The sequence below is a fragment of the Centrocercus urophasianus genome, unplaced genomic scaffold (assembly GCF_019232065.1).
Source record: "Centrocercus urophasianus isolate 14NV4802_14NV808 unplaced genomic scaffold, USGS_Curo_1.0 seq_11, whole genome shotgun sequence".
Lineage (NCBI taxonomy): Eukaryota > Metazoa > Chordata > Aves > Galliformes > Phasianidae > Centrocercus > Centrocercus urophasianus.
Window position 1 is genome coordinate 84,947,492 of NW_024884253.1, and position 14,070 is coordinate 84,961,561.

Here is a 14,070-nt window from a genome sequence, read left to right on the forward strand (position 1 = left end):
AAAACACATCTTACAACTTTGCAGATGGTGAGAAAGTACAAAAGATGTAGCAGCATTCTGGAGTCCAGACTGAGAAAGGGTTAATCTATCATTTACACAGTGCAGCTTCAGTTCTCAGTCAGAAAGAATTTTATCACAACTTCTCAAAGAGGACATAGAAATCTAGTTTTCATTCAAATTAAGAATAAGTTAGCCTGGAATCTCAATCAATTCACCTGGAGATAGATTAAACTAAGACAGGAACAGGTTTAACTGGTTAAAGGTGTTCCTCTGGTCTCTGTCTTCTCTAAAAGTGGGTTAGCCTCGTGATGCACCCGATATGAGCAGCTCTCAACTGCACACTTGAGGCACATCAAGGCAACATCTGGCTTTGCATCATAACCCAGTTCCTTTAAGAGGAAGTCTAGCTGTGCAGACACAAAAGGAGCTGTTGTGTGCTCCAAGGGATCGACCAGTTTGAACTGTGAGTCCAGTGCACTGTGTCTGTTCAGTGCAAACACAGACACTGAAAGTCAAAACAAAATTATTTTCCTGAGGAAATCTACATTGCTCACACAAGCAAGGAATACAGCAAATCAATGCATTTCCTGTGATTCAGGATTTGGTTCAAGTCAGAAATGCATTCTAACAAACATTCAAACTTCAAGATTTCCTTCAGACCATATCATTTCTTAATGTGAGTACCTTAACCGAAAGCTGTTTTTTTTTTCCCCCCCCTCTTTTCCATAGACCACAGCCTTGAAATCCTGGCATACAGAGCCGTAACAATCAAGGTAAATTTTCTTTAAAAATATTAATGTTAATGCACTAATCCAGTTATGAGAAAGTTAAGCCCTGGGATGATAATCTAATTTAGAATGCCCAGCTTATGGAGGAAGCCATCACAAAGCTGATCACTCAAGAACGTCAGGAACCTGAACAACTGAAATATGAATGACTGGAAAGATGCAAAATAATCACACCATTTAAGGAAAACAGGCTCAGGAATGAGAAGAACAGAAAACACACTTTCATCACTAGCTCCAGCAAGAATTGATTTCTGAATCCTAGGTGACAAAAAGAATCTTCAGAAGAGGCTCTCTTTTGGGGGAGGGATAGCACTACAGCTTGCATGTAAAGAAAAAAAAGCTTTCCTGTCCCAATATACTGGGCATCTTAAAGCTCATGTTCTTTCTTAAGCAGGAACCTAGAACTCTAAACCCCTGTTAAAAAAAAGAAGTCTGCTTTTGTGAAGTCCCTTGAGCATTTCAGTACAGAACATTAAAAAAATATATCCACAATAGTCTAAGCTTTCATGCGTTTTCAAATTATTTACACTGCTGAATGCACATAAAATAGCTTACCTGCATATTTTGTAGTGTTTGATTCATCCATGGACCAGAAGCAGTGATCGAAGGCAAACACCTGTAAAAAGCACATAAAAGGCAAATGAGGAACTCAAGCTACAGAGCATCTCTTAAAGTTATATCAATCCACAACTGCTTAACTGCAGACAGGTTCTACTCTTTATACTGGTCCTAAATCAGAATTGTAAAAGGCTTCAGCAATGGGAATACTTTATGGAAATCTTAAGCACTGCAGAGCTGCAATACTTCTTCTGTCTGTAATACCCAGGCTACAAAACACTGCTTAAAAAAAAAAAAAAAAAAAAAGATGCATTATAGTTGAACCAACATATTAAACTGTTTTAAAAATTGGACACTCGAGTCAGTTAAAAAGAAGTTTCCACTCCTCACAAAGCTTCGGAAAAGAGGGAAGAGGAATAGACAGGTGTAGTAAAGTCCCTGTGTAAATGTAAATTACATTCATTCTGATTCAAATTTTCATTGTTGAAACTGAAACTGCAAATGCCAGCTCTGTGTAGGTCTTACAGGTAGTCAGAGTATTTCTCAAAGAAAAAAAAAAAAAGAACTCCATCATTGTCTTCCAGAATAAAGTCAAACTTTGTAACTAAGGGGACAAAAAACCCTCCACCACCACCACAACAAACCCGAGCAAATATTAAAACAGGAAAACACATCCAGGCCATGGTAAAGACATCATTACTTCACCTGAATGCAGAGGACACAAAGCATGAAGAAGAAGAAAAGTACAAAATACAATGAAAGTTAGGCTTTCAGATTCAAGGATGGAGGCTGGGATTGGGGAAAAACATTATTGAAGAACAAGATGTGAAGAAAAAGGATCTCATTGAAGAATAGTAGCAATATAGCAGCAAGCCTGTGACCAGTAAACAGCATGCTATGTCTGCATGACTGGAGTGTTACCACCACTAAGTCACAGGTTCAGACAACAGCACCATGTGGGCTGCTATGGAGAAAGCTAACTCCATTCAGACAGACCCAAAACACATACACTCCCATTTCCTATTTTAAAAGCAACTGGAAGTTGCCAGTTTATCCCAGTCTAGAAATTAACTCCAAGAATTGTTCCAAGAATTTCAGGTGACAATCCAATCTTTGCTGCCAGTAGGATGATACACAAAGCTCTACTGTCAAAACATCAACAAGCACAGGAAACTATGGCACTTTGTGCACTCCATCTCTTAAAACAGATAAGTTTGCATTCACAAGCCATGAAAGTTTTAGCTCATCTTCTGGACATTTCACTGGGTACCATAAGAAAGGAAAGAAATAAAAGAGCAGTAACAGTATTCAGAACTAGAGGATGCATTTCCTCTTCAGAATTGTATTACTAGCTTCAGCTCTAGCCTGCTTCAAAGAGCAAGACTGCAAATAATTACATTAAGTGCTTCTCTTGTGCATAAAACAAAAAAACACCCTCAAATCTCTTCAATTACAGCTTTTGTAATTAACATTATGAGAAATACATCTGAATACACAATGAATTGAACTGAACATGCTCAAGTCACAGAATGTAAAGTTTTATTCTGCATAACCGCCTCAAATTCAGAACAAGAGAAAAAACTCTAGAAAAATTCCATCAATTTGTGGCAAGGAGGTTTTCATAAAAGCAGGATTTCATGACTGTATGACATCTCCTTTATCACATACTTGATGGTGCAGCCAGTGACCAACAGCCAGCTTCACTCCTGTCCAGAAACTAAGGCTGACCAATGTTTCTGCCAGCAGTAACAAAGCATCACTGAAAGCACTCAATATGCAGAACTTGCTGAGCTGACTATGTAGCAGACATCAATACAAGATGCACCAAAGTTTTACCATGCACTTCTAATGCTCAAGGAAGGAGCCTTAAGGACTAAGTAGCACCAGAAGACCTGCCTAACCTAAGAGGACATAGTCCTGCAGCTCAGTAGAGAAAGCCACAAAACGACAGGTATACAATGTAATTATTAAAGAGACAAGCTACCAGGATGACCAGTCTAATGAAGACCTACTTTCTTATCAGCTGAGGGCTGCAGCTGGGTAGAAACAGAAGGATATTCAATATTGTGCTTAAGCCACTTGCAAACCTGCAACAGTGTCCTGTAAAAGCACTTAGAAACCATAATTTTGATCCAAGTTGCCTTTCCTGTACATCTGAGAACACTACAGTACAGACACTTAATATTAATTAATATTTGACAATTTTATATTGCCTCAAACACATTGAAATATATGGTGTGTGTTCCACATTTTACCATAGTAAACTGACTGTAGATTAAACTAAAGACTGAAATTCTATTTTATATTTTGTTCTTTCAAAATCCCAAGGGAGGCAGAAAGGAATCATTTCTTTATTAAAACTTTGCTTGGGACCAAATTTTCTGTGCTGGGGCTTCCAAGAGACAATCTTCTTAGTGAGACATACAATGCAGGTCAATACAGAGCAAGAGCCAGGGGCTCGATTTATTAGCAGAAAAACAAGACATCCTGAGATAAACCCTGAAATGAGGAAGGTGATGGATAGTTTCCTTTTTGGTTTTCAGATATGCAGAACTCTCTTGGATTGTCTGCAGTCATAAAGCTTCCACACAATATATCTGTAGATTAGATTATAACCAAACTCTTCATAAAATGTCTGTTGCTGCAAACATTCTGGGATAAAATAGCAAGGTAAAATTTTGGCTTAACACAGCAACCTGGTCTCTTTCCATTTCTTCCAATTATATGCAGAATATAACAACGGTGTAAGAGAAGACTTGACAGTGAGACAATGCTTAGCCCACAAAAGTGAAATGAGTTCTGGAATTTCCTTCTGAAGAGGAGAAAAAACCCAAACAACTCCATAACAATAATCTAACAGGGAGGTCTGAGTCACTTACTCCAATACAAACAGAAAGAGACAACTTCAAGAACCAGGACATTTCCTGCTGTTACAGAGTGAAAGATGTAGCTCTGTCACTGAACTGTGAGTAAAATGCAGCATTTACTTCCCTTTACTTTCAGGTGTTCAGGGTGCATCTTAAATATTTCTGTGCCTTTATTTATCTTGATTCAGCTCCAAATCTGAAGAACTCTCAGTCACCAATAGAAAAAGCCTAACCTTTTTAATAACTTTTATAGCCCAAGAATTTGTGTTTCCCTTTTCTCATTCCACTTCTGTGAACATTCTCCTTATAGGACTGGGTAAAAAGGAAAAACAACCTAATCTCTCTGTGATCAAACTGCAAGCTGTTAAATTACAAACGGAAACCCAATTGGAAGAATCCAGCCTAACAGATGCCTATTCTGCTCCCTTGAAACAAAATATTATCAGCAGTGGATCACACAGTCCAGTTCAGAGAGGTTACCCAGCTACACAGGCTAATGTGTAATGACATAAGAGGTCAATACAGAAGCACTGCAAGCCAATTTAATCTATTGTCCTACGCCTTCCCCCCTTAGTTAAGGTAGCAAAATCATGATGGATTATTCAGTGACTCATAATTGTGGTTTAACCTGGCAGCAGCTCAGTACCTCACAGCCATTCACTCAATCCACCCCACTCGAGTGGGATGAGGCACTGGCAACAAAACAGAACTGGTGGGTTGAGATGAAACATTATTTGCTAACACAGAAGAGGAAAAAGCAAGCAAAAACGCAATGGTAACAATAAATATATCTAAATAAATATAGCCACAATGCAATTACTTCCCACCTACCAACCAGTGCTCACCACCAATACACCACAAAGTGCACAATTAACTCTGTTTCAGATGAAACCAGGACATAATAATATAAACACTGACCATGTAAAGAGACAAAACCTGTGCTTGCAGCTATTCCTCATAGAAAAGCAGTTATCCGATTTATTATAAAAAGGTAAAAAATTGGTCCAAAATGATGGTGCAGTAAGGAAGAGAAAAATTCTGCCCAAAAGTGAAACAATGGTAAATTTAAGATCTTAAGTTCTCTATTACATGTAAAAAGCCACGACAAAGTCTTAGGCCTCATATAGACTGCTTTCTGGAAAACTATTAAATCCTTAAGTAATGATTACTTCAAAAAATAAAATTAAAAATATGTCAGGTAAAAAAGTGGGAACTGCAGGAGCATTCAGTACCTGCATAACACATACAGCAACTGCAGGAAAACTCTTTTCTCCATTGAAACAAGCATGCAGAAAAATTTAAAATTACTTAGGTTAGTGATAACAAAACAGAAACTGCGAGCATCCCCAACCAAAGCTGCTTACAGGACAACTTAAACCTTTGGAAACAGATTCTAAACGCAAGCACGAAGAGAGTAAGAAATAAAGCATTTAAGAGTAAGGTCTCAGTCAGCAAGGCTCTGCAGCACCCACATAACTAAGGCACTGTATGCGAAATGTCTGTAGGACACAATCTGAACAGTGGGACCTTTTTATATTTTTATTAAGTACAAAGATGATTCTACAGCTTCTATTTTCCTGGCCTCCAGTGCAGAAGGTGCAGTCCTAAGAACTAAGGTAAGCACACACAAGCTTACCTGGGGACGCTTCAATATATGCTGACTACTAGTTTCTCTTTTGACATGAGCATGCAGAATAATAAGCTTTTTCTCATTGATTTTATTCTCCGTCATCCATTTCTCTGAAGGATGTATGAAAAGCATTGTCAATGAGATCAAAATGAACTCACAGCCAGTACTCAACACTGCACACTGAAAATGCCTTCTTCATTTTTTGGAGAACACACGAAAGCAAAATCCAATACTTTCACCAACTTATTTCAAAACTATTATTCAAACACATTTGAACAAAGAGGAATCTGTGACAGAATTTTTTAAACTACAAAAGCATCTTTTACAAATTAGTTTTAAGCATATTTTGGAAAATCTATTCCATTTGGCTCTTTTAACACTGCAAGGAAAAAAGAAATCCAACTGTTTGTTGTTTGAAATTCAACATTTAAAACCACCAAATGCATCTCCACAAAGACTTCCTGAATCTTCAGTTGCTTTAAGTATTTCAAGAACGTCTCTGTGACCCTATGGACTCGTATTTCTGCTTTACTATTACAGTGATGCCAATTTCACCTCCACTGTACCACAAATTGTAAAGTATTCTTTAAAAAAGTAAGCAAAATGGGAAAACTTTGACAGACAGTTTCACACTACTTCATCTTAACACACCGGTTGGCATTCAGATGCAATCAGATGCAAGATGTTTGACACTTCCTATGGCTGGACTCAAAATTACTCTTGGTTTTCAAATTTCAGAGGGAAATAAGGAACAAGCCTTGAAATTACTCTACTTTCTGTAAAATTCTTGGCTTTACTGCAGCCACTAAAATAGACAGCCAGATAAAAGAAACAAGCAGTGTGCTCAGGTGGCCAAGAAGGCCAATGGCACCCTGTCTTGCATCAGGAATGGTGTGGTGAGCAGGACTAGGGAAGTCATCCTGCTCCTGTACTCAGCACTGGTGAGGCTCACCTCGAGTACCCTGTTCAGTTCTGGGCACATCAGTACAGAGGTATTTCTGATTCTCAAAGAATTAGAAAAGACAGCCAAGGGGTATTAACATTTTAAATAGCCAAAACAATATTCTGCAGAACTTGTTTTTATCAAAGCCCCTAATCTATGCCTTCAACAATTAATGATTTTGAGGGCTCATGCATGCAAGTACACTTAAGTGAACTACTTACAGGTAATGAGTACCATATCCAATATTAAATGCTTACCTGATTAAGCTATACAATATGATTAGTTTAGAAAGGAGTCTAATTTCACCTTATTAGTTCTTTTAAAACCTAATCTTCCATACAGACTAGAGCATGGGGCTTTCAGCATTTAGCAGTGCACTGTTAAGGAATCTGTTCAGTCTTGATAAACACCATCTACGCATCTATACAATATTGAAAATGCACAGGTAACACTTCATAGTCATTTCCATGTGACCAATAGATGGCTAATCAATCATGTTCTGTTTATACAGAAAAAAAAGTTATGCTTTACTGGTGAAGATACTGCTCACATGAACCTCAATGAAGCAGTCAGCCTGACAGGCAGGGTGAACTACAGGGCTGTCTAGTAGGCTGCTAAAAAGAAAAGTGCACAGTAAAGAATGGAGATTTTCGTTCATCAGACTGTTGCTGCTACATCTTTATAACAACTGTTCAAGTAGCTAAGTGTACATTATGAATTTGCAAACAAAGTCTACACCAGGAAGTGATATAAATGGAAATCATTAAAGGACCTGATAAGAAGTTGAGCAGGGTTTGCTGAGCACCCACTGAGTGAAAAACAAGTCCTACCACCTAAAGAAGTACAACAAAAAATCTGAAGGCAGAGATCTCAGATCAGAACAACTGTCTTTAATTGTCAAAACATTACACTAAGAGTCCAAGATCAGTAACATAATGAAACATGATGTTTGCAGAAAAAAAACTCTGGCAGTGAAAACTCTCATACCCTTACATAAGTCTTCCTACCATAGCTTCAGAGCTATTGAGTTGGTTGGGAACCACAGTAACCCATGGTTAATGGAATTAGTTCATGAAATACAAAAGAAACTTTCAACACTTCCATAGTTTCATTAACAAATTTTGAAGACTGACTGCAAAGGATACCCAAAAAGCTACATCGTTCAAGAAGCATCCTCATCTCATATCATGTCTTGAAATACTCACAATATGCATTTCTACTGACAGTAAGAAGCATCTTCTGTCTCAAACTGATCAACATTTCATCATCTGAAGTTTTGGTATTATAGCTCAAGGATATCAATGGCCATCTAACTATACCCAGCAATTATGTGGCCTATATACACAACTATGCAGCTGGTATGCCTTTGTGGAAGAAACTCAAGGCTGTAATTAAGCTATTACATAACACCAATAACAACTTTATTTACCTACCAGGGCATATGAATGGGGCACTAAAGAAAAGGAATGCTCATGCATTTTTTTGTTGTTAAAATTATAAAAAAGAAATGGGGGCTTGCATGTTTGTTTTTTGTTGTTTTGTTTGTTAGTTTTCTTTTTGAAGTCAATCTCAAATCATAAAGCTCTTTAGTGCTAGGTGTATTAACTGGAGTTGACAGAAGAATTTTATTGCTTTGGAAAAAAAAAAAAAAAAGGAGAAACTGAAAACCAGCTCCATCTTTAAGACATTCAATCATTCAGGGAAAGAATGTCAGCCCAGCATAGCATTGCAAATGGAAATACCAGTGTTATTTACTATAAAACAATTGTCTTTTTTTTTTTTTTTTAAAACCTGCTGTGATCTTAAATTATGTTTGGTTTATATGACTTTTTCAATTCAAGCTAGAATAGATCTTGTTCCATTCTTCCCTACCTAATGGGAATAATACAGACCACTTACTGAGATATTTTCTTCTTACACTTTAAAAAAATAATCAGAATGGTGTTCATACACATTTATATATATATATTTATATACACACACAAAAATATCTGTGTGATTCAGACAGCTATGCTAGGCGTCCCACTACTACTTCCCAGAAGGCTAACATAATACTCTGCTACACCTGTACAAGACACCTGAGACTTGCACGTGAACTATTTGAGATTTAGAAATCAAAGAGAATAATGTAAAACAAGCTCATTGACAGTTAACTACAGCTCTCTGCTACGAAAAATAGCATGCAACAGAAGCAAAAAGTATCCCCATAGACACATAGCACTCATCCTGCTTCTTTTCCCCTGCATTACACACAGCATTTTCTAAGCAAGTTCTGGTGCTCTTTGGCCACTATGTACAAATTACTGAGTCTTGAAGATGCAAAATCATAGAATCATAGAAGTTGGAAAGGACCTCTGGAGATCATTGAGTTCAACTTGCCTGATAAAGCAGGTTCCCCTACAGTACATTCCAGTGTTCAATTACAAACAAGAGTTTGGTTTTTTCTGGATGTGTTTCACCACCTTTTAAAACAATACTCATTATAAAGAAGTATTATACGCAAAGAAATGTTTTACACATTATACTTATTATTTCAAAGGTATTTAGCAATGCATTAAAATAATGGCTTGTCCTAGTCATCGCTTTAAGAAGTCACAGCTTCACATAATCTTCACATCAATTGGATTAAGATGTAATCTTTGCAATTATGAAGTTAACTTTGAAAAATGAGGAATAGAGGTTTCTTTAAATGTGCTTTTCTTCCCATAGTATAGGAACATGCCAGACACTTCTGTAGTATTCAAGACTTTTAAAGGAGGACCAACATGGAGAGAATGCTTACCTTTGGTGGTTTTCTAGAAGATGGGGAAAAGTCAGCAACAGTGAGGTGAAGTATGAATTGACCATTCACATAAGTGGAGGGCAGCAGAAAAAGAAAAGAAATAAAAGCAGTCAGTGCACTTCATTATTATAATCTGAACATTTTTCTGTAACCCACAATGTTTTTAAGGCTAATCAAATCAGAAGAAATCAGAAGATACTTACAGGATATAGCATAGATTTTTAACAAGCATCAGTAGTTCCTTCATCATTAATATAATCACAGATTTAAAAGAGAGAAAGAAAAATGTAACATTCCTCACAGCTATAAAATCTAACAGCACTGAGTTTGAAAGTGAAAACAAACATTCTTTGTCATGGAAGTCAAATCACTTCCATTTTGTGATAAGCTAAAACAGCCAACAAACTGATAGACAACAGCACTGGGGCAAAGCCCCTCTGACTTTAGCAGTGCTACACATCAAGAACAAGGCAGGAGCAAGTTTATGGAAATGTATAGGAAAATAAATCTGTATTTTCCCTGGCCACTGAAAGCCTACACAGAACATGGCAAACCAAAGCAAAAACACCATTATCCTTCAGGCACAGCTCCAACTGGTGCTGTCATAAAAGGAGCAGAGGTAACATTTCAAACTGAGGATACCAATGTCGAGTACTTTGACTTGCCCTTCAATGTTCTGTGTTTACCCTGGCAGCCATGTGGTAACACAGTAAATTCAATTAGTTGGTTGGGTTTTTTGGAGGGACTAGTCACGACCACTGACGTGTCTCACTAAGCAGCCCTGTGTTTGCTAATGCCAATGCAAAAGAAGAGCCAAAGATAGAATACAGAATTAAATTGGTTTAGGCCATTCATGAAAACTACAATCTTATGCATAGCTTTCAATTAATCTGAAGTGATGCACTGTAGAAACACGAGACCAAGCCCTGCTTTCCCCCACCAAATCACAGACAAACTCCACAAAGGCAGGGGGGAAAAACACTTTGAACTGTCTGTCTACTGCCCCACAGCATGGAGGCTCAGCAAAAAAGGCTGAAAGAAAGTCAAACACAAACACATCTTACACAATCTTTTCTACCTACTCTCAGCTCATACCTCAGATGACACATCTGACTAGACCAGAATTATATAGCTGGCATATAACACTGGTATAATGCAAACACACTTTGCCTCCTAGCCAAACCACCTCCAGCAGCCTTACCCTTCCATTAACAGCAGCTGCTCACCCCATAGCGAGCTCACAGACAGGTGGCTCAGAGCTTGTGCTGAAATCACTCTTGTCAAGTTCAAAAAATACTATTTTGCTATACCTGGAATACTTTTTCATGTAATAAATTTCCAATGCGGTGGAAGTTCAACTTCATCAGCCCAAGGTGTAGCCCAAGTTTTAGTATCAGCTCTAAACTTCATATTCCTACATTAAAGAGATGCTGCTACTGAGGGAAGTTACCCTGACCTCTTAGGAAATGTTTTCATTTATTTCAAATGCACTCATGTCTTGAGAAGTAATTAAAAAACGTAACAGCTTTCCTAGGGAATTCCAAGTAGGTAGCTCTTGTAGTTCAGTAGGGTCCCCAGTCAGTAGGGTCAACTATTAGTCAAAGAAAGAAAATGGCAACAAGAAGTCTACCAACTGGTTTTCTGTTTGATAAGCCTCATACGGATAAGGGGTACAGAACATCACTTCAGTAAACACCTCCTTTCGCACATTTTGCAACACGTTCCTTTAAGCAATGCAAGCCTTTCAGGAAGTTCTCTCTCACTTTCCTCTGATGGTCCCTCTAAGGAAAACAGGGCCACAACTTTTTGTAGCACTGCTGGACAGCTGGAGTTTCCCCATTGGAAGTGAGATCCTTCACAGCTTCCTGGATGTCAAGGCATCAGGAGCCACAGGTGATCTCCCAACTCCTCAGGCACCTGCCAGCCTCAGCTGCAGCAACGCAAGCAAAGGCCTCTGGAAATCAGTTACCTTGCTCTAGAGGATATGATTTCCTTAAGCCACTCAAAAATTCCAGCTAACTAAGTCACTGTAACATTATTCTGACAATGACTCAGAGACACAAATACTTTTTTCAGTCAGAGGACACAGACTAATAAAAAATAACTGCTTACAGTTCTACTGAAATCACACATGTAGCAACTTAAAGTTGTCTCATAAAACCTGTCTTAGCCTCAATCAATTTTCCGTCAAAGTATGCTGCTTTCATTTTATTTTTTTCAGATGTGCTTTATAGTTTCTTCCCCGTCCCAAAAGCCAGCATCTTCTCAGCTTCACAAAAAACTTGGGTTTGTCTCACTTTTTATCACACCTTGACCAAGTAGACCTGGTGATTCAGTATCACAGCTTGAGGGCGAGAGGACGGCAGATCACAGAGCTACAGCAATTCACATTGTTATTTCTCAGACCTATGCCATGCTTAAACATCAATGTTCCATCGACCACTGTGCTGATGACAACATGGAGGTATATCTTTTGAAAGGCAACAAAATCTCCTCTAAACCAAGCTGCCAAGAAGTGTCACAGTTATCTACTCCTGTAACGTGTCTGCACAACAGCAGTTTTTTGTTTAACCTGACAAAGGACAATTTATTCTTTGACGTATCCAGAATTCAAAACCAAAGTAATCACCACCAAAAACCTGAAAAATATACTCATCCTTCAGAAGTGCAAATTGCAATTACCTCAAAGTCAACTTCCTCTTTTGTCTGGAAAAAATCATGGTATAGCAAAATGTCACTAGAATGATTTTCTAACTATGGTGAGAAGTAAGCCTACTGAGGTCTGTCCCTGAAGACCTACTCCAGCTTTATCTTCTGCAGCAGCACCAAGTCTCTCCTATTCTGCCTGGCAAACATGAAAGGTGCAGAGCTCTTGGAGCGGGTCCAGAGGAGTGGCACTAAAAGGCTCAGAGGGCTGGAGCACCTATCCTATGAAGAAAGGTTGAGGGAACTGGGATGATTTTGCTTGGAGAAGAGAAAGCTCCAGGGAGACCTCATTTGAAGGCAGCATATCAACAGGAGGGGGAACGACTATATACATGGGTTGAGAATGGTAGGATAAGGGGGATTAGTTTTAAACTAAGACAGTGAAGGTTTAGGTTAGATACTGGGAGGAAGTTTTTCACCCAGAGGGTGGTGATGCACTGGAACAAGGAGGTTGTGGATGCCCCATCCCTGGAGGCATTCAAGGCCAGGCTGGATGTGGCTCTGGGCAGCCTGGGCTGCTGGTTGGCAACCCTGCACACAGCAGGGGGTTGGAACTGGATGAGCATCGTGGTCCTTTTCAACCCAGGCCATTCTGCGATTATGTGATATATATGCCAAGATCTCAACTCAGAACATCTCTCTCAAATGCACGAAATAAGGCTCAGTTCTGTTATAATGTTCTGTGCTAGAACATGAACGTGAAGTCTACTTACCTGTATCAGTGTTTTCTCTCTGCCATGTACCGTAAACTCTCCATGACAGCATACACTGAGATGTGTTTAATTAATAAGGAATAAGCTAGCATTACATATTCCGACCAGAAAACTAGCACTGTTTAACAGGGAGCAATAGAAGACATTCCTCCACTGTGAGCATCCATGGTACTGTCATTGTAATTGAGTTCAGAACAACACTGAGAATGGCTTTTGTCCCTTAATTATGTTGTCAGCATTCCCAACCAAATGCCACTTCCACCAGAGACAAAGTCATCCCAAACATCAAAAAACATCAAAGCACTGGTAAACATTTCTCCCACTTAATCCTTCCATCTAATAATGCTTCACCAGCACCCTTTGAGAATGTCATCTGTGACAGGGGTAATGTGCTTTTTAAAATGATCCTGTAGGTATAAACCCAGATATTCCACATTTAAGGAGACGGGGGAGGAAGATGCATTTGAAAAGTAGGTCTTAGTCTCTCTGGAATGACACCCACACAACCCAATTCTTCTCCAATTGGACCACGCCAAGAAGCCAAGTAGGTCACAACTGTACTATAATTACATCATGTTTTGAAAAGTATTCTGTGGATTCTTTTCCTTTCTCACAATCAGCTAATGAAGACAAAGCAGTAATAACCAGCTATGTTAAGTAACCACAGGTAGTATCTATAGCAGATGATGAACCAACCACAGGGTTTTCAGCTTGCTCTTCCAAGCTGACTCCAGCAAAATCATCCTCCAAAACACTGACTCCGAAATACCTTTTTGCTCTCACTGAATGTGCAATCACAGTAAATTTGCAGTAGTCGCTATTTTCCCAAATATATAATTAAATGTTTATATGTAGTGGCTATGCAGTCATCAAGGCACTCTTCAGGATCACTGGCCAGAGGAATTATTAAAAGCAACATCCAGTATACTAGAATATGGGAGAAAAGTCTTTTTTTTTTTTTTTTTAAATGAGTTGAATGATATTCTTTCTTCAGTGAGCATAAAGATCAGCAAATTGAGATCATCCTGACGGATATAAAAAATGTTTCCACATTTCTGTTTGAGCTCTTCCTGGCAGTATTTA

General features: G+C 38.5%; 1 protein-coding gene across 5 annotated transcripts in view; it reads right to left on the minus strand.

Moving 5' to 3' along the window:
- The window catches only part of KIF13A (kinesin family member 13A), a 109,259-nt gene that overhangs the window by 59,636 nt on the left and 35,553 nt on the right, over positions 1–14,070 (minus strand). For all 5 annotated transcript variants that reach the window (XM_042836240.1, XM_042836212.1, XM_042836222.1 and 2 more), the window contains exons 3-4: positions 9,569–9,581; positions 1,344–1,404 (exon numbers count right to left, since the gene is read on the minus strand). In XM_042836240.1, coding sequence (XP_042692174.1) covers positions 1,344–1,404; positions 9,569–9,581 — 74 coding nt within the window. The remainder of the gene's footprint in view (positions 1–1,343; positions 1,405–9,568; positions 9,582–14,070) is intronic.